This window comes from Daktulosphaira vitifoliae, unplaced genomic scaffold (assembly GCF_025091365.1).
Source record: "Daktulosphaira vitifoliae isolate Bord-2020 unplaced genomic scaffold, ASM2509136v1 Scaffold_4, whole genome shotgun sequence".
NCBI classification, from domain to species: domain Eukaryota; kingdom Metazoa; phylum Arthropoda; class Insecta; order Hemiptera; family Phylloxeridae; genus Daktulosphaira; species Daktulosphaira vitifoliae.
Genome location: NW_026099575.1, coordinates 17,305,587 through 17,330,286, shown reverse-complemented (window position 1 = coordinate 17,330,286; position 24,700 = coordinate 17,305,587). Strand labels below are relative to the sequence as shown.

The 24,700-nt window shown below is 23.5% G+C and overlaps 2 protein-coding genes across 2 annotated transcripts; one reads left to right on the top strand and one right to left on the bottom strand.

Moving 5' to 3' along the window:
• Positions 1-2,415: 2,415 nt before the first annotated feature.
• LOC126905874 (small nuclear ribonucleoprotein Sm D1) lies at positions 2,416-9,514 on the bottom strand. The gene is made up of 4 exons (XM_050685998.1): positions 9,324-9,514; positions 6,813-6,889; positions 3,794-3,997; positions 2,416-2,628 (listed from the first exon to the last, which is right to left on the bottom strand). The coding sequence occupies exons 1-4, from the start codon at positions 9,335-9,337 to the stop codon at positions 2,525-2,527; spliced, it is 399 nt and encodes a 132-aa protein (XP_050541955.1). The 5' UTR covers positions 9,338-9,514; the 3' UTR covers positions 2,416-2,524.
• Positions 9,515-9,723: 209 nt separating this feature from the next.
• Positions 9,724-17,700, top strand: LOC126905868 (GILT-like protein 1). The gene is made up of 6 exons (XM_050685989.1): positions 9,724-10,388; positions 10,904-11,110; positions 12,054-12,230; positions 13,832-13,978; positions 14,052-14,117; positions 17,541-17,700. The coding sequence occupies exons 1-6, from the start codon at positions 10,254-10,256 to the stop codon at positions 17,562-17,564; spliced, it is 756 nt and encodes a 251-aa protein (XP_050541946.1). The 5' UTR covers positions 9,724-10,253; the 3' UTR covers positions 17,565-17,700.
• Positions 17,701-24,700: the final 7,000 nt, after the last annotated feature.

Here is a 24,700-nt window from a genome sequence, read left to right as displayed (position 1 = left end):
AGTAAATCTGTTGTGTTAATAAATGTTCTATAAAAATATGTTTCATAAAATGTGTACGATGTACATTAAATTGTAATAATATTGATGATTATCCGTGTATTAAAATTAATTAATAATTTCTATTATGGATATGCTACTATCTAATGTAAAATAGGTAAAAAGAAAAGTGAGGGAATCAATTTAACTTGATAAATTAACATTTAATTAAAATACCACTTATTTAATTTAAAAGAGCTGGTGTAAAATTAGGTCTTTTTTTTTCTATTAATATTACTGGTTTTGTCTCTAAAATACGCACGAATTCAAAGGATTGCTCTGTAGAAGATTATCTGATATAAGCTTTAAAATATTAAAACACTTATTATTTACATGCAATTAAATAAATTTCCGGTAGTACATAATATTAATTAAAAAACGACTACTTGTAAAATACAACTTATTATAGTACAACATATAGTCATGAAATATTAGACAAACAAATTTAATTAGTTGCTGAAAATTTATTTTGAGAAATTATATGTAATACAACAGTAACAATAATTTAATCACATTTATGATTTTAAATGCACATTACTATACCAATTTTGTATTAGATATGATGAAATATATCACTTTCTAAACAATATCTACTGTAAAATTTGGCAGCTTCGAAAAATCGTTTCTCAATTAAATATCTTAACAAATAAGAATATAAAATTCACTTTTACACAGTAAAATCATATCACTAAATTGGAACATTTTTCGATCTGCATAGACCAAAGTATAATTTGTTAAACTACATTTTTTCAACTGATTTCAAATCTACAATTAGATCATTTCCACCTTCTTTTTTTTGTGAGATTATTACTAATTTATAAAAACAAGAATTTCCATATAAAAATTGATTTTTAATATATTGACAATTTTATAATTTTTATACAAAATTTCATGTTCAAACTTTTATTTTGGTCCCTTAAAGTAGATTTTTATGAAAGTTTTTAACTTAAAAAATGTGGAACTTTTAACCTTTTTTTAAATTCAACTTGCAAGTTTGAAATTTATATCATTAAATAAACAATTTAATGAGGGTTTATAACTATAGTTAAATTCTATTATATACCAATATTCCAAAAATATTCCGTGCTTAGTTTCACCCATGATTTCGTTCGCTGTTGCGTTGTAGAATTTCATTTTGACCTACATTTTTTTGTATGTTAATACTCGTTTTTAACTGATTAGTAAACCAGTAAATTAGATGCCAGAAAAGTATATCAAAGAGGGATCTATTCCCCTAATCTTCACCTATTGGATCACCACTAGCTCTGGTAGTATTAAATAACATATAGATTTTCTTTTCTACGTTTTGGTTATATCAAAATTAATTTTTTTAATTCTATTTATAATAATTATAAAATTTAATTATTAATTATTATATGTCAGAAAAAAAAACTTTTTTAAATAAATCTTTTTCAGAAATAAATTTTACATTAAATAAATAAATAAACAACTATTGCCTACTTTATTTCTAGTAAGATTCCTAACATTATTAAAATAACAGTAAAATTTAATATTTATATGATGAATGTCATATGTTATATTCAAAATATCATGTATGACTAGTACATTAACAGTTATTCATTTATAAAACATAAGATAAAGAAAAATCGTAATGTAAAATAGTTCAAGGTTCTACTCAAATATTAAGGTAAAAACTGAAATTAGTGCAATTATCTAATAGTTTTATAGTCAAAATAACTTTGAAAAAGTTTAAAAGTTTTATTTTTTTTGTTTGTCAGGCTAAAAAAAAATTACACTTCCAAAATTACATATATAGTTTAAAATTGACAATTATAATAAAGATTTCTTTAACATCTTATATTTTTTATGACCTCTTATTTCTTTAAATTGCTTAAATAAAAAAATTTAGTTTTAAATCCAATAATAATTACCTATGCTCAAAAATTATCACTTAGTAGTTTATACTTGATATTTGTTGCATACATACTGTAAAAATTAATTTTATTGAATTTGGCACCTAATATAAAAAATAGTATTCTTTAATTAGGAAAACTACCAAAAGATAAATATTGAGCATAGTGAGTTATTACTGGTTTTATTGAAAATCTTATTCTAAAATTAATTATTGCCAGGTTTTTTATTTTTTCACACTAAAGTAGTCAATAATATTGTTTCTTTTTTAGAAATTTAGAGAATTTTTCATGCTAGACTTTTTCTATACTATCTAAATGTATATTGAAATTTAAAATATTTAGATAGTACTTTCATTTTTATATAGAATTTAATATGTATGTATATAATATATACAAACATATATTATACATGTATACCACAGTATCTCAAAATACAAGTTATTTTTCATTTAAAATAAATTTTTCGTTTTTTTTTTTAGTTATACATTGCAAGATATTTTATGAATTTAAGACATTCAAATATCTTTATTATTAAAATAGTAATTTTCAAACTTGATTATATACAAGTTTAATCTTATTTTACAATTAAAAAAAATATTTTTTTGTACAGATTCTTAGCGGCGGGGTGGTCCACCACGTCCTCGGCCACTGCCTCCGCGAGGTCCCCCACGACCACCTCTACCTCTTGGACCTCCACGACCTCGTCCTCGTCCAGGTCCTAAAAAAATAATTTTTTTAAATTAACAATCGCTTAATTGTAATTTGCTTTAACTTTATCAGCTGCATCATTTTAACTTTGATGAGGTGTTTATTTTACTATGATCTGTTTAGTTATTTATTTTTACTTCTTGTGTCTGTCAACAATTTTTAACAAAAAATGTTATTTTTTGTAAAAATCACTACATTTTGAGTTGTTATAACTTTCTAATTCAATTTTATTTTTAATCATTATTGTTTATACTTAAATTAATAGCTGGCCTCACTACAGTCTTATAGAACTAACCTTTCAGCCTCATTGAAATTCTCTTATCACATAACACACCAGACGATTCTCTCCACTTCACCCACCCACACCAAATCCTGTGTCTTACATTCTTGTCAATACCACCGTTATTTTGTACAACTGATCCTAAATACTTAAACCTTTCACCTCTTCTATCACGTCCTCGCTTATTGTCACTAATTTCCTCATTACACCTACCTCGTGTTCTCCTTTGTCAAATTCGTACTCTATATACTCTGTTTTACTCCTACTTATTCTTAATCCCTCTCCTTCAAGAACAGATATACCTCTAGCTTTTAATTAATTTCCTCCCTATTTTCTCCTATTAAAACTATATTGTCAGCGATCAACATGCACCAGGGTACCTCTCCTTGTATTTATTTAGTAATTTAATCCCCATCACTAGAGAAAATAAGTAAGGCCTAAAAGCAGAATCTTGGTGCACTCCTTTTCTTACCTTAATATCTTGTTACTCCACCTACACTTTTTAGCATGGTACAAGTGCCATCATACATGACCTCTATTATATTAAAGTAATTTATTAGTACTCTTTTTCTCATTAATGCCCATTTTAAAACTTCTCTCTGTACTCTATTATACACTTTCTCCAAATCTATAAATACCATACACAGCTTTTCTTCTTTTCCTTAAACTCTTCTATTAGTTATCTCTCACTTGTTTCCTGACTTTCTACTACTATTTTCACCAACAATCCTTTGCAGTATTCTTTACACAATTATCAAATCTATATAAATGCTGATCAAATTAAATAATAATATTAAGAATAAAACAATTAAAAAGTATGTTTTTATTACACTTGTTTGCTTTATAATTATCAAATTCAAAAAATATAAACACAAATAAAATTTTGATAATATACCTCCACGACTTCCTCTCCCAGCTCTACTCATTCGTGATTTTGGTGCATCGTCAACTAATAGTGTTTCAAGAGTAAGAGAATCAGGTAAAATAAAGTAACGAATGTTATTTCCTCTGATACTTAAAGTTTCATAATGAATAGGTTGTTGATTTTTTACAGTCATTTTAACAGCTTTTAAATGAGTATTCATTGCAACATCAACACCTGAAATTGAAAAATAAATATAGTTGAGAGAGAAAAATAATTAAAATTTATAACTAGTTGGGTTGAATTCAACAATAATGATAGTTAAAAAAACTTCTCTCAATTTTTAATGCATAAGAATAGATACCAAAATATAATTCAAATATCAATTAAAAATTAAAACTAAAACTTTTTTTAGTTTTAAATTAATAATTTTAATTTTAAATATTATTAGCTACAAGTGATCAATTGTTGTTATATATGAATTATTTTTTTAAGTTTTCTTAATATACTGCTATTACTTTTTTAAGTGTTCTGATTGGTATAAAATTTTTATTAAATATTCTTAAGACATTTTTAAACTATACTAGTTTGAAAATGTATTACTTTACAGATAAGAATAAATCATGGAGATAAAATGGAAGTGGTGTAAGTCAGATTTATCATTTTTCAAGAATGTCAATTAAAATTATTTAATCCTACAAGGACTACTAATATAAATGTAGATTTTAAAAATGCAATGATATGGCTTTATAGTATAATTTTATATTTATCATTGATATTTAATTAAATGTTGAATTTGAAATATTTAATTTTAGGTTAAACTTATTTAATCCAAAAATTTACAAATACCCTCACAATTATTAATTTGTTCTTAATGAGAAAACAATTTTCTTCTTAATTTAAAAAAGTATTCTTGAAAAATTGAATTCTTTAAAATTATGCTATAATAAAATTTGTGTAATTTACGAAGAGTTAAAAATAAATTCATTTTTATTAAGGTTTTCAATATATTACTAATCAAAAATAAAGTATGATGATTAAATTTTTGTTAAATTTTAGGAAACCAAAAATACAAAACAATTTTATAAAATTCATAAATATAACTTACTAAATAACAATTTATTGATAGCGGAACAAAAAATATGACACATACAATATAAAATTTTCATAAATTATATATACATATCAACATTTATTTGTCTAATATCTTACATATTAATTAAATGGTATCTTAAAATGGTAAAATTTCTTAATTTAAAGTATAGTTAATAAAAGTTTTAAATTAAATTATTTTTTTCAAATTAGTTTTGATTTAAAAATAAAAATAAAAATTACTTATAAAATAATTATTGAAATATGTGATGTTATTACTATTTTTAGCATTGAGGTAATAGTATAATAATATTTTACCATATAAACCAAAACATGGGAGAAATTTATTTGTTAGTTTAAAATTGAAAATCTTAGTATAACAAGTAAAAAGTTGATTTTTTTTTAAATGTATATTAAACAGAACAAAACTAATACACAAAAGGGTGCATAAAACAGTCATGTTCTATAAATTTCCAAGATGATATAACAATAAAGAACTCATATTGTTTACTACTTTGTAATATAAAACAAATTTGTTCTTTAATTCTTATGAAAACTTTTAATAGATGGATTTATTTGGTTATAGTGATGAGCTCTTCAATTTATTACTATCTAAAATATTCTTTTCTTAATTTTTTTTTTGGTCAAGTTATAATCTAGAAAATGCTTTGTTATAATACATACTCCACTTATTATTCAATAGTCTATAATTCATTGGCTATTAGTCATCAAATTAAATATATATTATTGATATCAATCTTTTAAACTATTCTGAGAGATATATACAACACGGCCGACGAGGATTGATGGCCAGTTATAGAAAGTATACCGGATTTTGTGTGAGAAAAAGAGGCACGGTACGGAATTAGAGCCTATGAACCAAGGTGTCGCAGAGACAAACCTTACCACTAAGCTACCGTGCACTTTTGATTCAGATCCCAATACACTTTCATTTAGGTTGATAACATGATGTGCGGCTGAGGGAAACAAGGTACCAATTCATGTATAAAAATGTACTTTATCATGTATAAAAATGCATTGATACAAGTCTAATGTAATAACTATAAGGAATTTTTTAGTTGTGACAAACCATAAATTTTAAGCAAAATAATGTGTAATAACTAACACAATCGAATAATTAACATATAATAGTAAAAGGGCACAAAAACTGTCAATTCGAGTCACTGCTCTTTGATTTTATGATCTTTTAACAAGTGCAAGAAGTGGCTTGGCAAATTTTATAATTTCCCAAAAAAATCGAAGTATATTTATTTTCAACCTTGCTTTCAACGTTACTAAGGTAAACTTACATTTCACAGAATATTTATAAGGTTTAAAGTTAAATATAATAAATACATAAATTAAGTAGGGAAATAGAAAAATTAAATGATCACTAGAATAAAATATTGTTTAAATAAATAAAATTGATAACGTTTGTACAAAGTTAACTAGCTTAGTCCAATCTTTGAGTGGGTTACCTGTGTGGTCAATACAAATAAAGACTCTCTTGTGAAGATAGAGAACACACTTGTGGTTCCTATAATACTCAAGGCATTTATTGACACGACTCACAGTCAGCACAAGCTTATATAACTACTGGTATGAGTGGCATTATTAATACTTTATGTGAGATAATTAATCACAATAATTTCTATTTCAAACTATTATTATATTAATAAATGTGTCAAACATCACTTTGTTTTTTTATATTGTACATCTACTCATAAAACCCTCGTACGCATACCCTGAGAGAAAAATTATATTATATCATTTTATTCAATAAATACATAGTAACTCAATCATTCTCATAGTCATGCAAGACTAACCAGTAACTAATTTTATATTATTTTATAATATCATTTTTATCATAGTACCCAAAATAATTTTTAATTTAATATTTCATTTTTGAGTTACTATAGCTTAATTTATTCAACCCTACATAGTATCTTAAGCATAATACCTGTGATAGTTCCATGAACACTAGTTCCATTTTTCAATTCTAAAGTTACTGTTTCATGGCTGAGTTTCATTAAAAATCTAAAAACATTAAATTATTTTAATAATTATAACACAATACATGAAATTTTTAAAATTATATCAATTTATTAAATTAACTAATAATTAATATATAATATAATATAGATTATAATAATAATAATTACAATGAATTTTATTATTATTATGATGTTATAATTTTAATAAAAAGGATTGACTTAAATGTCAATCTATACAGGAGCGCCAGAACTATTTTTTACATGGGGGCAAAAATTTAATGACTAAAACTAGGCCCCTTGATTGTTACTAAGCTAAAAAGCAGGTTAAGCTATTTTTTGGTGGATTTTAGTAATCATATAAAAAAAATTCGGCAATTTATAAATTTTACTATGTGTTTATTCATTTACGTCAAAAGATCATAAATCGTATCTAGTTGAAGAAATTACCCTAAAAAATTGAAAATTTTTCCTTTGTTCCCCGTAAATGATGAAATTCCCTAAAAATTATGACTTTTAAAATCGGTAAATATCGACTTTTTTTTTTTAAAAGTTTAATAACTTATTAAAAATGAACAAATCAAAATAATTTTTTATATTGAAACCTTATGCATTTCCATTTTATTTAATATAATATTTTTGAAAATCTGATCCTTTACCTGACCACAAAAGGGGTTTTAAAATAGCAACTTTTTTTTATAAAATTCAACTTTTTCAACTTAACTTTTGAAAATGTTCCGGAAATACTGCGTCTTTTAAACATATGTTAAATTAAAGCTTACATTATGTACTATAAGATAAAAAAAAAAAAATTTCCTGACAACCTATCTTATATGTGCAAATGACCAGAAATGTAATTTTCATGTAAAAAATCAATGTTATTTTGGTGCTTAAAACTTTTTTAAAAACTACCCTTTTTTTGATATTCAACTGGAGATTCATTAACATTTTTTAATCCTAAAATATGAATAGCTAAATAATTAAGTATGGTAGTGTTATATTAATTTCCAGATTCTTTGTAATTTTTTTTTGTCAGATTCTATTGGGGGGCATAATGATACTTTTGCCACCCTTTGTATTTTAACCAAGGGGGAAACTGCCCCCCTTGCACCAAAGTTCCGGCACCACTGAATCTATATGATTAATTTTCATACATGTTATATATTTGATTACTTTTTTAATATTCCAAGTATTTTGAAAATAATTTTAAATACATTTTAACATTTGCAAGCTACTTCCATAGTACTATTATATACAATTATGGTACATTATGACACAACCACAGATATATACTATAACTAATTATATTACAACTTGTAATATACATCTGAGGGCACAACTTATTAACTACTAGACTCAGGCAGTGTTGGGTAAATTACTTTTTTTGGTTATTAAATTTAATTTTAAATTACTCAACTGATTAGAAATTAAACTACTTAAAAATGATTCAATATAACAAGTAATGAAGTTGCATTACTTTTTTTTAAAATATTAAATATGAAATTTATTTGGATGAAATCACTTATACCAGTAATAATTCTAATGACATAATAAAATTTTTAACTGACATGCTATCATGAAAACTTTTAATGATCATTTTTTTACTTATTTTGAGCCAATTATAAGCAAAAAAAATTATTATTATTATTTAGCATAGCATATGAAGGGGGCATATTAAATTGTATTTTTAAAAATGCCGCCAGTTTCACTAAATTCAATTAATTATAATGTAAATTAAAAATATAAAAATAAAATTAATTTAAAATAAATGTATATAATAAGAAATAAACATAATTCAATTGAATAGTATTGTTTGAGTCTTGAATATTACCTTCAGGCATAATTACAGGAAAATTGCTAGAAATAACCCTTACTCGGGAGAAAAGACTTAAAAGATATTTTGACAAATTAAGAGGTAAAAATTTTTTTTTATGTTAAACCCGCAGTATAAAATTCTCAATAAACTATTAAAAGATAGTGCAAATTTTTAAAATATAATGTTCAAAATAAAATAACAAGTAATTTTTCAAAATTACCATTGAATAATTAATTGAGATTAAAATAAAATTACTTTTTATTTTAATAATTAAATTACACTAAAATCACTTTCTAAGTAGTTATGTTACTGTAACTTGCAATTCAAGCTAAATTATCACGCAACACTGAACACAGTATTTATAATATGTATGTTAATTCTTAACCATGTAAATGAAAGTAATTTCATTGTATAATTGTTAAACAATGCAAAATAAATAAGAGGCAATTAATCTTAAGAAAAGAAAAATATTCAAAAATAATGTTATTATTAGGATTATCTATTTAGCAAAAAAAAACTAATCTACATATATATCAAGATATCATGAACAATTAATTTCTATTTGTTATTTTCAATTAAAATACCGGCAATATTAAATGAGCATTAGCCATGTTTTTAAATAACCAATAAGGATATAATATATATTTAATAAAATAAAACTTACTTAACTAACTTCATGATGAGAACAAATATTAACTGTAAATTCAAAATATGCCCTAATAATTAAAAGAAGTTTTCCTTAATAACTGCGAAAAATTATTAACTAACGTCCAAAATCGACAGAACTGTTTTCACAAAATTACGGGAAAGAGCAATGTTACGCCAAGTTGTTTTTGATGTTGTAAACGGAAATATTATAAACAATGCGTTCTTAAAGTATCAGGGACCTCGTTTCTTTCGTCCGTTACATTTTAAGAGTGCTATAATTATTTATTTTTTATTTCTTACAACTAAAATCTGAATACTTCAACTATTGAATGAGCTTTTTACATTTCCAAATTTATAGTTATTAATAATCTATAAAATTGTTTCATTCGATGATGAGTGTAGTGGTATCAAAGTTCAAATGTGCCTACCCAAAATGAAATCTACTGATTAGAGAAATGATAATGCTTGTCTCTTAAATTTTAGGATTGATTTTTCTTAAATTATTGAAATATTTGAATTATGTATTCTTAGATGATGATGATTACACTAAATTTGAAATATGATAACAGAAATTGCAATGATTCAACTAAAAGTTACATTTTCTTTATAAGACATGATATATTTTCCATTTAGAAATAAATATCTATTACTCATAGTTTCAATACCTTACATTTGATTAGCTGCAATCAACGAAAAAATTACACATTGGTCAAGTGAATCAAACTTTGAAGAATTGATAAATTTTTAGTGTTTTTATTAACTTTTTTTATATTTTTTCTATTATATTTTTATCGTATAGGTATACTTAGTATTGCTCAAATTATTGATTTTTAACCACACTATACGTTTTTGTTTAACTGAAGTTAGCTATTCATTTTAAGAAATATATTTTAGTAATTTATAAATTACTGAAATAAATGCAATTAGTCTATAGTTTACTTACAATATGTATCAAAAAAATTCAAAGGAGAGATATATTTTTTCATCATCAACATTTCGCTATTGTTTTATATTAGTTCTTCTATTTTGTATTTGGCAACTTATAAAAATCACAACATTTTTATTTAATAATGAAAATCAGGTAATTTTGAAACACAACATAAAACTTAACTTTAATTGTTAATCAGAGCTTACATGAACTTACATGTAACTATAACTTTTAATAATCAAATTAAAAATCACAAAATTTGCTACAGTTAATATAAAAGATTTTTTTAATCTGAGGGAATAAACCTTTCTAAATTATGGTAAATTATTTTATTATTTTGAGATAAAAATTGTTGTTGTTTATACTTGACAAGTATGCTAAAATTAAAAATATTTAAAGTAAAATAGAGCTTTAAGCTAAATTAATACACATTTTTATTCTATACTTGTAACTCCTTCAATTAAAATGTTATTTATGCTAGTAAATATGCTCTCTATTTATAATTTAATGTTTATTATTGGTATATTTAATTTAAATGTATTAATTATTAAAAAATTATCTATTCTTATTTGAAAAAAACAGTATTTTATGAGGATTTGACTTAAATCTATTTTTTTTTTATTTATTACTTAAATTTTAATGGTTGCATATGGATTACTTATTTACAGATATCTCATACTACATTATTAGAATCAAAAAAAAATTATTCAATTAATAGTTACAATCAAACTAAGTCTTACTATTTACCAGTAAGTGTTTATTATGAAGCTTTATGTCCTGATTCAAGGAATTTTTTTATTAGACATTTACTTCCATCATACAACAAAGCTCCAAACTACTTCAAAATAAAATTTGTACCATATGGAAAAGCTAAAGTAAGAAAAAAGTATGATAGTTATATTTTTCAACTTAAATAATTTCTTTAAAATGGAAAAGCTTTATTCAATATTCTTTTTAAATTGTAAGAATATTTAACTTTTTAAAAATAAATACTTTAATTGATTTGGTTAATATTTTAAGTAAATAATTGAAATGTTAAAAATTAAAAAATCTTAAAAATTATTAGTTTTTTTAACAAAATTAAATATATTAATGGATTTAATGCAAAATAATGTCTCCATTTTTTTTTTAAATTCAGATTTTGACAATTACATGAATTAAATTATAAATCTTGTAAATCTGTTTGAAAATGAAATAATTACAACTGAACCACTTATTTAAATAACAACGTAAGTCACAAAATTAGAAAGAATGAGTTGTGTGAAAATGTATAAATTTTTTTTGTGAATATATGATAAATTATTTTCAATTAAGTATTAAAAAAAATTAATTTGGATAACTGTATCTTGATTTGCATAATTTAAACAAGATTCATAATTCATGTTAATTTTTTTTTTTTAATTTCACATAACTGTCTTCAAACTTCTCAAATATTTCTAATTTTATTAACTTTTAAACAATTTGAATAATAGATTTACTTTGTTTGTATCCAGATCAATCATTTTTTTAAATAAAAAATTTGCATGCTTATTATTTCTGTTAAAAATAGAAAAAGTTGATATAAGCGTATTTTATATACAAACATTTATTAATGAAACTTGATTAAAATAATAAGAGAGAATATTTAAGTATCCTATATATATATCTTTTAAATAAGAAATAATATAATCTAACCTTATGATTTTTTTAATTGTGCCTTTTTAAAATTACTGACCTTATTCCACCTTAGTTCATTTTTATTATTTTTAGATAATTTATATTTGTAGATAATGTTTGATAATGAACAATTTAATGTTTTATTGTTTTTAATTGGAATAGACTGAAGAAAATTCTGATGGTACATTTACTTTTGCATGCCAACATGGCCCATTAGAATGTCATGCTAACAAGATACATTCGTGTGCTGTACAGCATATAAAAGATGGTAGTGTACTGATAAATTATTTATCTTGTATGATCGATGATAACTCGGAACCTGAAAAAATTGGAATACTAGTAAATATTTTTCAGATATAAATAGTAAAATCTAATATTTTTAATGTATATTTGAATTTATATATTTATTTTATTGGTAAATATTCTGTATTACTGATTTTTAACACCTTATTTTTATGTATAAGTTCTATTTTATCTAGTTTACATTTTGACATCTTTAATCATTTTTGATCTAGCAAATATTTTGTGTCAAATTTTTTTTAAAATATTTTTTCAGTTTTAGATAATGTTAAAAGAATATTTTTTTATATTTGTCTCTAATAAGAAAAAATTAAAATTAATTTGTTTTATTTTTAATTCTTTAACTCTCTTTTTAAAACAAATGTTGATATGTCAATAACAACTTTAGGATGAGTTACAAGTATTTTAATACATAGAGTGGTATGCTCATATACCAGTACGAGCTGCATTGACATAAATTTATCTTAAAAATCGGGAGGGATAAATTGATTTTCCTCACTTTCAAATTTTCTTTTGAGTATTTGTTTTTAATCCTTGAATTCATCAATTATGTATTTGGATTCTAGAATTATAGTCTGATTTATGTTGCAATAATTTTTATCTATAATTTTCTTGATAATTAAAGTTCATAGTAAAAATTTTATTTTCTTAAACGATGATATATGTAGCTATACTAATTAATCTATTAATATAGTTTAATAGCAAAAATTAATGGACTTTTCTTACAAATAATGTTTATGGGTTAATCAATAATAACTTCAGGATAAATATTTATTGAGTTATAAGCATTTTAATACATTGAGTGGATATGTAGTGTGCTTTAAAAAAGTTAAAAAATAGCTTTTTTTAAATTTCAAAAAAATAATTTTTGTATTTTTTCTTATTAGATACTGAATTGTAATATCCACAAAAATTGTTTAAGTAAAAAACCGGATATGTATTTTTCACAACTATGTTATCATTAATAACGTTAAATACATATTGGCAAGTATGTATTTAACCAAAAGCCTCTCAGAGTTTTTCTTAGGTGCGATATACTTAAAAAATGTTTACCTTCTTCAAGATATATTTTAATCATATATATTCATCATTAAGGGTTGTATCTCTCATATACTCCCATGCAAATGTCCATGTAATCAATGCTGAAATATTTCTAAAAGATACATAAGAAAAAAAAATCTTTAATTTTCTAAAAATATTAAATGTTGAGAAACTTTTAAATTAAATATATGACAGGATAATTGTTTTAATATACACAATATCTTTAAAAATATATAACATTAAATAATTTTTAATAGAAAATTTAATCCTATTCTCTCTTCCTTCCCCTAAAATATTGTCAACTATAGTTTTTTAGTAAAAATATGTATTACTAACTTACAAATAAGAAAAATGTTAAACTAAAATAATAGCCGGTTGTTAACGACTTTTAAACCAATTTTTTGGTAGTTATTAATATTTTAATATAATGATTGGAATTAAAGAGTGGGTCTGTTAATTTTTATCTCTAGGCATTTATGAATTGACAAACTCTTCCCATTCTGCTATACAAATGGTAATATCTTTAAAAAACTGATATTTAATACTTTTTATGCTGTAAAATAATCATAGAATATTTATATGTATATAACTAATTTTAGTGTGCTAAAAATTTCAATGTTAATTGGAATAAAATATATAGCTGTTCAGAAGGGAAAGAAGGTGAACAACTTTTAAAATTAAATGGGGATGAAACCAACAAACTATGGCCTGAAGTTTCTTTTATACCTACAATTCTTATCAATGAAGTAATATTTTTTTGTATATTATTAATATGCAATTTTCCTTCTTTTTTTTTGAGACATTATGTTATATTTTTAGAAACAACCAAGGCAGGCATCAGTTTTAAAAGATTTTTGGGGAATGGTGTGTAAATATTTTCCATCTGTAAGTAATGATTCTTGCATAGCTTTTTATTTATTAGTATGTAAGTCATTATTTGCATGTTACTTTTATATGTTTTTCATTAAACAAAAATAGATTGTTAGGATCAAAAGTAATGCACAAACACTCATTTTTCACTATAGTTAAAATAAAAGTGATTGTATATTATTTATATTATATCGTTTATCGATTGTATATTGTATATTATTAATATTATTTCAAAATGTTCTCAATACTTACTGTACATATTAGTATATCTGAGTCAAATATTTGAACACATATGAGTAACCTATGTTTATTTTTTTATAGCTCATGATCTCGACTCATAATAAATGTAGACAAATATTCTTTAATAAAAATTGAAAATTTAGAAAGTCTTATCCTTACCCAAATTCATAATTTATTATTAGACGTTTGTAGTGATTACATAACCTTTTTTTTAGCTTCGATGCAAAGCTGAAAAGATATTAATTTTACTATTATTTGTTTTTTTTTATTATTTTTTATTTTTTAGCTTCGATGCGAAGTTGAGAAGGTATTAGTTTTACTATGATGTTTTTTTTTTGTCTCTGTTACCACTTTTTCTCAGCTCTCATCGAACCGAGTTCTTTCAACGATACGCCAAAAGATCACAAATCGTATCTAGTTGAAGACATTACTCTCAAAAATTGAAAATATTTCCCTCGCTCCCCGTAAATGGGGGAAACCTCCAAAAAAATTACAAATTTAAAAATCGCTAATATTCGAAATTTTTTTAATTTCTTTTACTTAAAACTGCCATAACTTTTTCAAAAATGAACAAATCAATATAATTTTATTTTTTATAGATGATTGATATCTTTACCTATCTATCATTTAATATATTTTTTTTATAAATTTAACCCTTTACCAGCCCACAGGGGGGATTTAAAATGACAACTTTTTCAACCTAATTTTTGAAAATGTTCCGGAAGGTCTGACACTTATATATATATCTTAAATTAAAGCTAATGTAATGTACTTTATTATTAAAAAAAAAAATTTGACCTCTGGACTTGTCTTCATGGTGAAAACGGCTACCGAATGCTATTTTTGTGTGAAAATTTTCGATTTTATAATTGACATTTTTTATTTTAAAGTGCTATAACTTTTCAAAAAATGTATGGATCAATACAATTTTTTCATGAGAAGTAGTATTTATATACATCTTTCATTGGATATACTTTTTTTTTTAATCAGACTATTTCCCTATATACAAGGGGGCTTCAAATATAAAAAATGCATATAGAAAGTAGAACTTTATCAACTTAACTTTTGAAAGTGTTCCGGAAGGTCTGACACATTTATATAAATCTTAAATTAAAGCTAATGTATTATACTTTAATTTGAAAAAAAAAAATTTGACCTCTGGACTTGTCTTCGTGGTGAAAATAGACAATAAAGTTAATAAAAAATTACGATTTTTGTAAAATAATTTTGTTTTATATTTTTAATTTAATAATGCTATAACTTTTTCAAAAATGAACATATCAATATAATTTTTTTTTCATAGATGCTTGATGTCTTTACCTAACATTTGGTATATTTTTTTTGTAAATTTGACACTTAACCTGCCCCCAGTGGGGGAATTTAAAATGACAACTTTTTCAACTTAACTTTTGAAAATATAATAAAAGGTCTAACACTTTTTTATGTATCTTATATTAAAGATTTGTATGTATGTAATGTACTTTATTATGGAAAAAAAAAATTGACCTCTAGACTTGTCTTCTTTGTGAAAATGGCTACCAAATGCTATTTCTGTGTGAAAATTTTCGATTTTATTTTTTACATTTTTAACTTTATAATGTTATAATTTATTGAAAAGTGTATGGATTAACACAATTTTTTTATGAAAAATAATATTTTTTTATAATCCCTTATTTATTTGACATACTTTATCTTAATCAGGATATTAATAAGGAACTAGCAGATCATGTAGCTTTTGGAATAATACATCAATTTTTTAAAATTAAACACTATCTAAAGATTTGCATCGAAGCGTTTTATTTTGATAGTGATTTTAATCACTATCAGATATCATTATACTTGATCCAACTATGTCACGTCACCACTGTGCCGCGACCCCCCTGTGCTGGGTTTTTTTTATTTAAAACTGCCATAACTTTTTCAAAAATTACCAAATCAATATAATTTTTTTTTTATAGATGTATAATGTTAATTTTTTTATAAATCTAACCCTTTACCTATCCACAGGGGGGATTCAAAATGACAACTTTTGAAAGTGTTCTGAAAATACTGACACTTTTATATATATCTTAAACTAAAGCCTATGTAATATATTGTAATTTGAAAGAAAAAAAATGTTGTACTTTATTTTGTTTTCATGGTGAAAACAGACATTAAAGTTAATCAATTTTTGTAAAAAAATTCTTTTTTATATTTTTAACTTTTTTTGGTCATATCAAATCTCATTAATTGGAAAATCTTTTATTCTCATCTCAAACATCACCACAGTTGAAATACACAGTCTCCCAAGCCACATGCCATCAGCCAGACTCTAGGTCACTTTTAATTTAAACAGTTCTTTTGAAAATAATGGAATTGTTGTTTATACTCTTGCTACAAGAGGCCTTCAACAAAATAGGACATCTAATATGTGTAGAACAACTCAAATTTTATTTGGTATAAAAGAATTTTTGTCTAAATTTTCAATGTTAGGCAAGTCATTATAAAACTGTAAAAACAAAAGGTGAATATATATGTATATGTTATATTTCTCTTATATATGTCAAATATTCTCATATTTGATTCAGACATACTAATATATAATATATGCTTTGGAATGCATTTTGATTAATTGTCAATCAACTTTATGTTTTTTATAGCAAGCAATGTTTGTTTGAGCATTACTTTTTGTTCTGCCTTCATGATAAAAATTAACAAATATTGATATGTTCTATTATATAAATAGTATATAAAGTGTATCAGAATTAACTGTAGAATTTTAATTTTCAATTACTTAATCTTTATTTAAAAATTAAGGAAATTAAATGAAGCATACAAGAATGTAATATTTACTGTTAGCTTTTTAACATTTATATAGTATATTAAAAGATATAATGAACTATTCAATTGTCTAATTTATATTAAAACATTTTTAAAGAGATAAAATAAAACATGATTTTTATTTAATTGTCAGCTTAAAAATATTTACAGGTGGGATTAAATTAAAACATCCTGTTTTAACTTAATGTATTCAATTTGAGTTGGATAATTTTCTTTTGAAGTTTGTATTTGATTTGGGGACACAAGTTATAGTTAGTTATATATCTATAATTGTATAATGATATTACTACTGAAGATAATTTAAAAAAAAATGATATTTTTTTCAAATCTATTTTAAAACAGCTTGTAAAATTTAAATTTCTTTTAAATTTTTTTCAGGAGTTAAAACCCAGCTCGTGTTAACATTCTCAAGAAATTTTTTATTGTTTTAATGACTACATAATTTGTTTTTTTTTACTGTGCAATATGTGTATGTAAACTATATTTATGTGATATAAAATTTATTATTCTAAAATACAGGTATACTTGTTATTTTTAATTTTTTTATTAGTTGGTATTTGAACAAATATTTATTTAAAAATATGCATACTTTTGAATGAAGAATGGTGTTTTAACCCAACAGAAAGTATAAGTTAAAATAATAACATATTCTTATAAAGAATTTAAAATTTTTATTTTTTAATTTCACATTAAATTAAACAAGATTTGTGTTTTTGCAATAATACATTTTATTTTCTATGATAAAGCAACAAGTGCTTAATCACTCGTTTATAAAAAACTAATGTATATATATATAATATATAATTAATTATATATATATATATATATAGGGTGGTCCTTAGTTATAGAATAAAAAATATTTTTTAAGAAATTCAGAGTCATGGGCTCAAAATTTCGTTAGGTTCACTGAAAAAATGAAACTGGTAAAATTTGAGTACAATAAGTCAACCCCTTCACGTGCCTCAAAGGGGTTGAAGTTCTTCAAAAATGGGATGGATTATCTTTTTTTGAGTGTACGCTCTTTATTTTTGAAGTTTCGCCAAAAACACAAAGAACAATTTTTATAGAACTCAATGTCAACAAAAAATAAGGTAATATACTATTTTTTTGTAAAATTAATATTTTTTCGTAAAAATAAGAAAAATCAGTTTCACTTAATTTTTTTAAAAAAATGACATAGTTTTCAGTTATACTTTTCTAGTGTCTTAAATTTTAATTGTACGCAGAAATTGTACAGAAGTAATATTTATCACAGTGATATCTTCTATAAAAAACGTTATTTGAGTTTTTTTCGAATTATGAATCCTTTCCAAATAAAAATTTAAAACAACTACAAAAACGTATTTTTTTTTTTTTTTAATTTTTTTTGCATGTATGTTTTTTTGTTCATAAATTAACAAATTTTCTTAGTTATATTAAATAAAAAAAAACAAGAAATTTTATGTTATCTAACATAAAAAATAATCGAACTGATATATGTAATAATTATTCTGAAATTTTATTAGCATTTGTAACAACATAAAATTCCACGTTCATTTTTCTGTTTTCATCACACTTACTAATTTTACAGGCTTCTTCAAAAAAACGTTTTAAGCTCATTCACAAATTCATATAAATAACGTTGAAAGATGACCATAGAAAAAACAAAATTAGAAATAAATTAGTGTTTACATTTACAATAATTATTTTAATTAGACAAATTAAAGTTCTGATGAACATCGATAGATCAGTAAGAATTCATGCATACTATCATCCTCTCTGATCGCAATTATACATATAAAAATAAATATAGTTGGTAGTATGCCTTTGTCCCTACAAGAATTGTAAAGAACCATTAAATGTTTTATTTATTTTCATTGTTTTTGTATTGTTGTAATTATACAGGTAACACTTAAATTAGTATATACAGGGTGATTTTTTTATCATAACCCACTCAATTACTTGCAGAATAATAATAATTTAAACATTTTTTTTTTTTATTATCTTTAGTTACACATTATTCTTGAATTTTTAACTATGTAATACTTTTTAAGTTCATCCCTTATGCCTTGGAAGGGGGTCAACTTTGTTTTTTTAAATGGTAACACATATTTTTAATTTAATAAAATGTTTGAGTTTTTAATTTAATAGTAAATGGCATTTGAATTTTTAATATAACTTAATTCGTTTATTAGATATAATCATTTAAAGTTTCAAATTTTTGAATTAATATACAGGTATAATACACAAGGGATTACAAATACAGGTAGCTAATTGGTTTTTTATAACATCGATATTAGCAGGTACACAGCATTGTTATTATCAATTGTAGTAAGGCACATTGTTATGAGTTTATAAATACACTAACTGACAATACAGAAAGTATATCTATTGATAATCATAATTGATAATAAACAATCCGTGACTGAGACAGCAATGTCATAAAAATCCAATTAGCTACCTGTATTTACAATCCCATGTGTATTATACATGTATATTAACTCAAAATTTTGAAACTTTAAATGTTTATATCTAATAAGCTAATAAAGTTATATTAAAAATTCAAATGCCATTTACTATTAAATTAAAAACTCAAACATTTTATTAAATTAAAAATATGTGTTACCATTTAAAAAAACAAAGTTGACCCCCCTCCAAGGCATAAGGGATGAACTTAAAAAGTATTACATAGTTAAAAATTCAAGAATAATGTGTAACTAAAGATAATAAAAAAAAAAAATGTTTAAATTATTATTATTCTGCAAGTAATTGAGTGGGTTATGATAAAAAAATCACCCTGTATAATACTACGGAGATTAAAACAAGCAATTTTACATACATGTGGAAAACTAGTATAACTAGTATATTTGAGGCGTAATTAAAAAAATTCCATAAAGAATTTGTGTACAGTTGTACACTAATTTATAGTTGCAATATTTTTATTTGTATAGAAAATATACATAAAGAAAGTTTTCAGTATACTATCAAAACGAAAAAAAAGTTTCTTCGCCAATTTTTTTTTCTTATCGTCAAAATTTATAAGACTTAGTCATGCCATTTTGAAAATAAGAAACGCTTGTATACATTTAGAAGTATTTAAAATATATAACAAACAAGAAATCTATCTAAGATAAAAATAAGTTCACTAAATTTCAGATGAAAGTAACCTCATTGATTTTCAATAAGGTTTAAATATATTCATAACTTAATTTTTGTCTAGGTAATATGAAAGACATTTAACAAAAATTTCGATTAAAATGTAAATAAAAACTAATTTGTCTTGTTTGTAGGTAATTATAAAAGGATATTCAGATTATCTAATTACCATAATATTTTAATGACTAATATATAAATTGCCCTATTTTATAATCAAAAATTATAATTACTTTTGTATAAATTTCAAATTCAACTTTTTATGTCATATAAATTCATAAATCAATTAAACTAATTATTAAGTATTATTAACCCTTAATTGAATGATTTTTTTTAGCTTCGAAGCGAAGTTGAGAAGGTATTAGTTTTAATTTGGTGTGTTTTTTTTTTGTGTCTGTTACCACTTTTTCTCAGCTCTCACCAAACCGATTTCTTTCAATAATACGTCAAAAGATCACAAATCGTATCTAGTCGAAGACATTACCCTCAAAAATTGAAAAAATTTCCCTCGTTCCCCGTATATGGGGGAAATCTCCAAAAAAATTACAAATTTAAAATTCACTAAATTTCGAAATTTTTTCAATTTTTTTTCTTAAAACTGCCATAACTTTTTCAAATATTACCAAATCAATATAATTTTTTTTTATAGATGCATATTTTATGCTAATTTTAATATTTAAGCATATTAAATTAGCATAATTAGCTTATTAAAAAATTAATAAAATGAAAGTTGATTAAATTAATTTTCTTATAAGATATATGAATATATCAATTAGAAAAATAGTAACTATTTTATAATTAAAAAATATTTTTATTTGAAATTTGTAACATTTAGTGAAAAAAATTTAATGAAATGCATGAAATTATTTACAAATAGAGGTACCTGCAGAATTAAGTTTATACCCTTAAGTTCTAAGGGTATAAATGACGTAAATAGGGGAATGCTTTGCTTACTTAGTACATCAATTAGAATTTGCCATTTTTTTAACTTGTAAGAAAATTAATTTCTTATAATATCGTTTATATAAAAATAATTACTGTTTTTTCTTAATCTTGTTTCGTAATACTGTATGCACATTGTCGTCGGTGTAGAATGTGTTATTTACTTTAACATAACAATATGTTTTGGTTTCAGCAATTATAGTTGAAATAATAAAGTTATCGGGAATAAATGTATGTATTGCATAATGTTAATGATTATTTATAAATAGATAAAACTAAGGATGGATGCATTACTTGTAGCGGAGCGAGAAAATTTTTTTGGCCTTTGGAACTTAAGCACCCAAAAATTAAAAACATTATTTGCACCTATGACGTGTGTGCTTATACGTTATGTACATTTTTCATAAAAAGATAATAAATTATTATGGGCATTCCTAATTCTAAATATGTCAAATTTTGTTTTAGTTTTGACAAATTAAAGCGTAGACATACAATTTTTAAACTAATTTAAAATGTTTAATTTATTTTAAAATTTAAACAAATGTCTATAATGCCGAGATAAACGCATGTCACACTAAGCGTTAGGTTTCCTTTTTAATTTTTCGGATATTAAGTGTACCCATTTATCCGTCAGTGTATCTCTACGAGCACTTGAGAGCGGCAATCAAAAATCGTTGTGCTTGACCTTATTTCTATTAAATTCAACACTTCTATTTATACATTATATTCATAATCTTAGAAAAATATGATTTATTTCGACCAAAACATTTAAATAAATAACACAGAGAAATATTTAATATACGTATACTGTTTAATCATATTATACACGTTTCAGTCATAAATCAATTATTAGTCACTATTAATATCACTCTTTATTGAAATGAAATCTATAAATTATAATTGTCACATCGTTTTTACTCTAATTAATTGATATAAAATATTACAACACAGTATTTTGTCAAAAACTCTGAGTAGTGAATTCAATTTCAACATTTCTTTCTATTCAAATAATTTTTGAAATTATCTCCACAATACCAGAAAATGTATGGTTGAAGAAGTTTTGTTTTCACAGAAAAAACTAATTTTTGTATTTTAAATTATTATAGATTTAAGATTGTTAGTATAAAATTCAATCTTAAAAAAAAAAATATTCTGAATAAAAGCATTATACTTATTATATTTAAACTCTTATTGTTATACATATAATTATATAATTGAATTTTGCTAATTTAAATTACTTCATCTAATTTTTATATATTTCTACATTTTCTTCAATCTAAAATTTTTAATAAAAAAAAAAAAATTATATTAATATAACACCTTATACCTCCCACCCGAAGGATTTATTTAATTAAAACCTCTATTATTATGTTAATTGTATTATTTTAAATATTATATTTAATATATAATTTTATCTCGTATTTGAATTTATTTAACATTTATTACAATTCTTTACCTAAAATTATAGATTTATCTTCTACGTGCAAATAGCTGTCGTAGTTATAAACATGCTGTTTTTGTCTATACATTTTCAATTTTTATCTTTAAATTGCTATATTTTTTTTTTTGGAAAAATGTATGTATCAACACAAATTTTTTTTTCTTAATGCATTATTCTCCGACATTCTTTTTTTTAAAATTGCCGTAGTTAAAAAAACATGCTATTTTTATGTTCAAATTTTATTTTTATTTTGTTTATTGTAAAAAACTTCATAAGTGTTTGCCATAGTAATGAGTACACCCATTTTTATAAAATTTATACATACTTTGATTATTTGCCACCTAAAGTTAAGAAATTTTTGAACTATTTTAAATTGTCAATACTAGACATTATTCGTGAAATTTACGGTGGCTGCATTGAATATAATACAGTCTTATTTGCTTAGGTCCGAAGTAAACCCCTTCGTCAAACTACCTTTTTTTACATTTTTTTAGGTGAAAAAAAATTCAAAATTCATTTTTATCTCATTTAAATTTAATAACTTCAATAAATATCAAAGATTCCATCACTGTAGCTCCCCATTAATTTTAGATTATCAGACATATATCTCAAAATTACGCTATTATAAAAAATGGCTACCTCAAAAAAACTTTTTTTAATTAAATATCTCCAAATTAATAAGATAATAACATTCTAAGATTTTTATACCGAATTACAGAGTAAAATCATATTGGTAAAATAATAAATTTTTTCATGATCATAGACCAATATATATTTTACTAAACCAAATTTTTACGCTGATTTCAAGTCTGAAATTAGTTTTTTTCTATCACCTGTTTTTTGAAATTATTACTAATTAGAAACACATGAAAAATTTTTTTTTATCAATTGATTTTTAAAGGTGTTAAAAATAATCTGTGCAAAATTTTAATTCATAATGACATTTTTAACTTGTTTTTTTGATTCTTTAAGATTGATTTTTGTAAAAATTTATATTTAAAAATTTTGAAATTTTAAACTCAATTTTTGCTCAACTTTAAGTTAAGAATTTTTGTCATTAAAATGAAAATTTTATGTGGAATAAAATGTCCTATTTTTTAGATTGGTATGTGATCAGAAAATGCTTTATTGTAATAAATCGTTTAAATAGAAGTCTTACTAAGGATTTCTATGCAACTATTGGTGTTTAATTAATTACTTATATTGATATACTGCACATAATATATATCTTCTGCTTGCTACGTATTTTTTATATTAGAAGGATTTTGTTATTATTTAGTCGATATGCGAAACTAATTGCAGATTTGAAATAGGCGCGAAAATAAGTTTAGAAAAGTATATTTTAGTCTCTAATGAAAATTCCTTGTAGACCAATAAGTAACAAACAATTTTTTTTTGAAAAGTGTTTCATCAAGCCCTTCAACTTTTATACATGTTTGCCATAAAAATAATATCTACTTTATATGAACACGCTTATATTAGTTTCACATGGATGTTGTTTGTTGTGTGTTGTTTGTAACTTTCAACGCGGCACGTGTTATTAGGCCGGTTTCACACATACACGGTTTTCTTACGGTTTCCGGACGGCACACCGCACAGCTGCTAGCGCTGCGCTGGTAGTAACGTATGTTATTACAGAGTTGTATTCATTGTTTATTGTCATAAACGATTGTGCTGATGAATAATAATAAAAAAATTGAAATCACTATTCAACTCCATACACACTTCTTTCCAGGCTTTCTTCGTTTCATTTCTATCCTTATATACGTTGTATGTTTTATCCCACAATACTGAACGACCACCTTCTATAAGTGAAATGAATAAATCGACATCCATAGTTGTCATTTTAATTTTTTTATACTCGGAGAAAAATTAATTGTAGAAAAATTGAGTGTGCCGTGCGACGACCGTGCCGCGCGTGTGTGAACAGTGTCGTATTATGCAATACATTACTGACCGCAAACATGTCGTGAACCGCGTGGACTTGCACGGCTGCAACACGGACACGGCACGGTCGCGATAA

Excerpts from the sequence above, each read along its gene's own strand:
- LOC126905874 (XM_050685998.1), bottom strand. Across the intron at positions 3,998-6,812 it reads TGTTCATGGAACTATCACAG|GTGTTGATGTTGCAATGAAT; the intron begins GTATTATGCTTA and ends TTTCAATTTCAG. Across the intron at positions 2,629-3,793 it reads TGGGAGAGGAAGTCGTGGAG|GACCTGGACGAGGACGAGGT; the intron begins GTATATTATCAA and ends TTATTTTTTTAG.
- LOC126905868 (XM_050685989.1), top strand. The coding sequence starts at position 10,254 with ATGTATCAAAAAAATTCAAAGGAGAGATATATTTTTTCATCATCAACA. Across the intron at positions 12,231-13,831 it reads CTGAAAAAATTGGAATACTA|TGTGCTAAAAATTTCAATGT; the intron begins GTAAATATTTTT and ends AACTAATTTTAG. Across the intron at positions 14,118-17,540 it reads TGTGTAAATATTTTCCATCT|GAGTTAAAACCCAGCTCGTG; the intron begins GTAAGTAATGAT and ends AATTTTTTTCAG.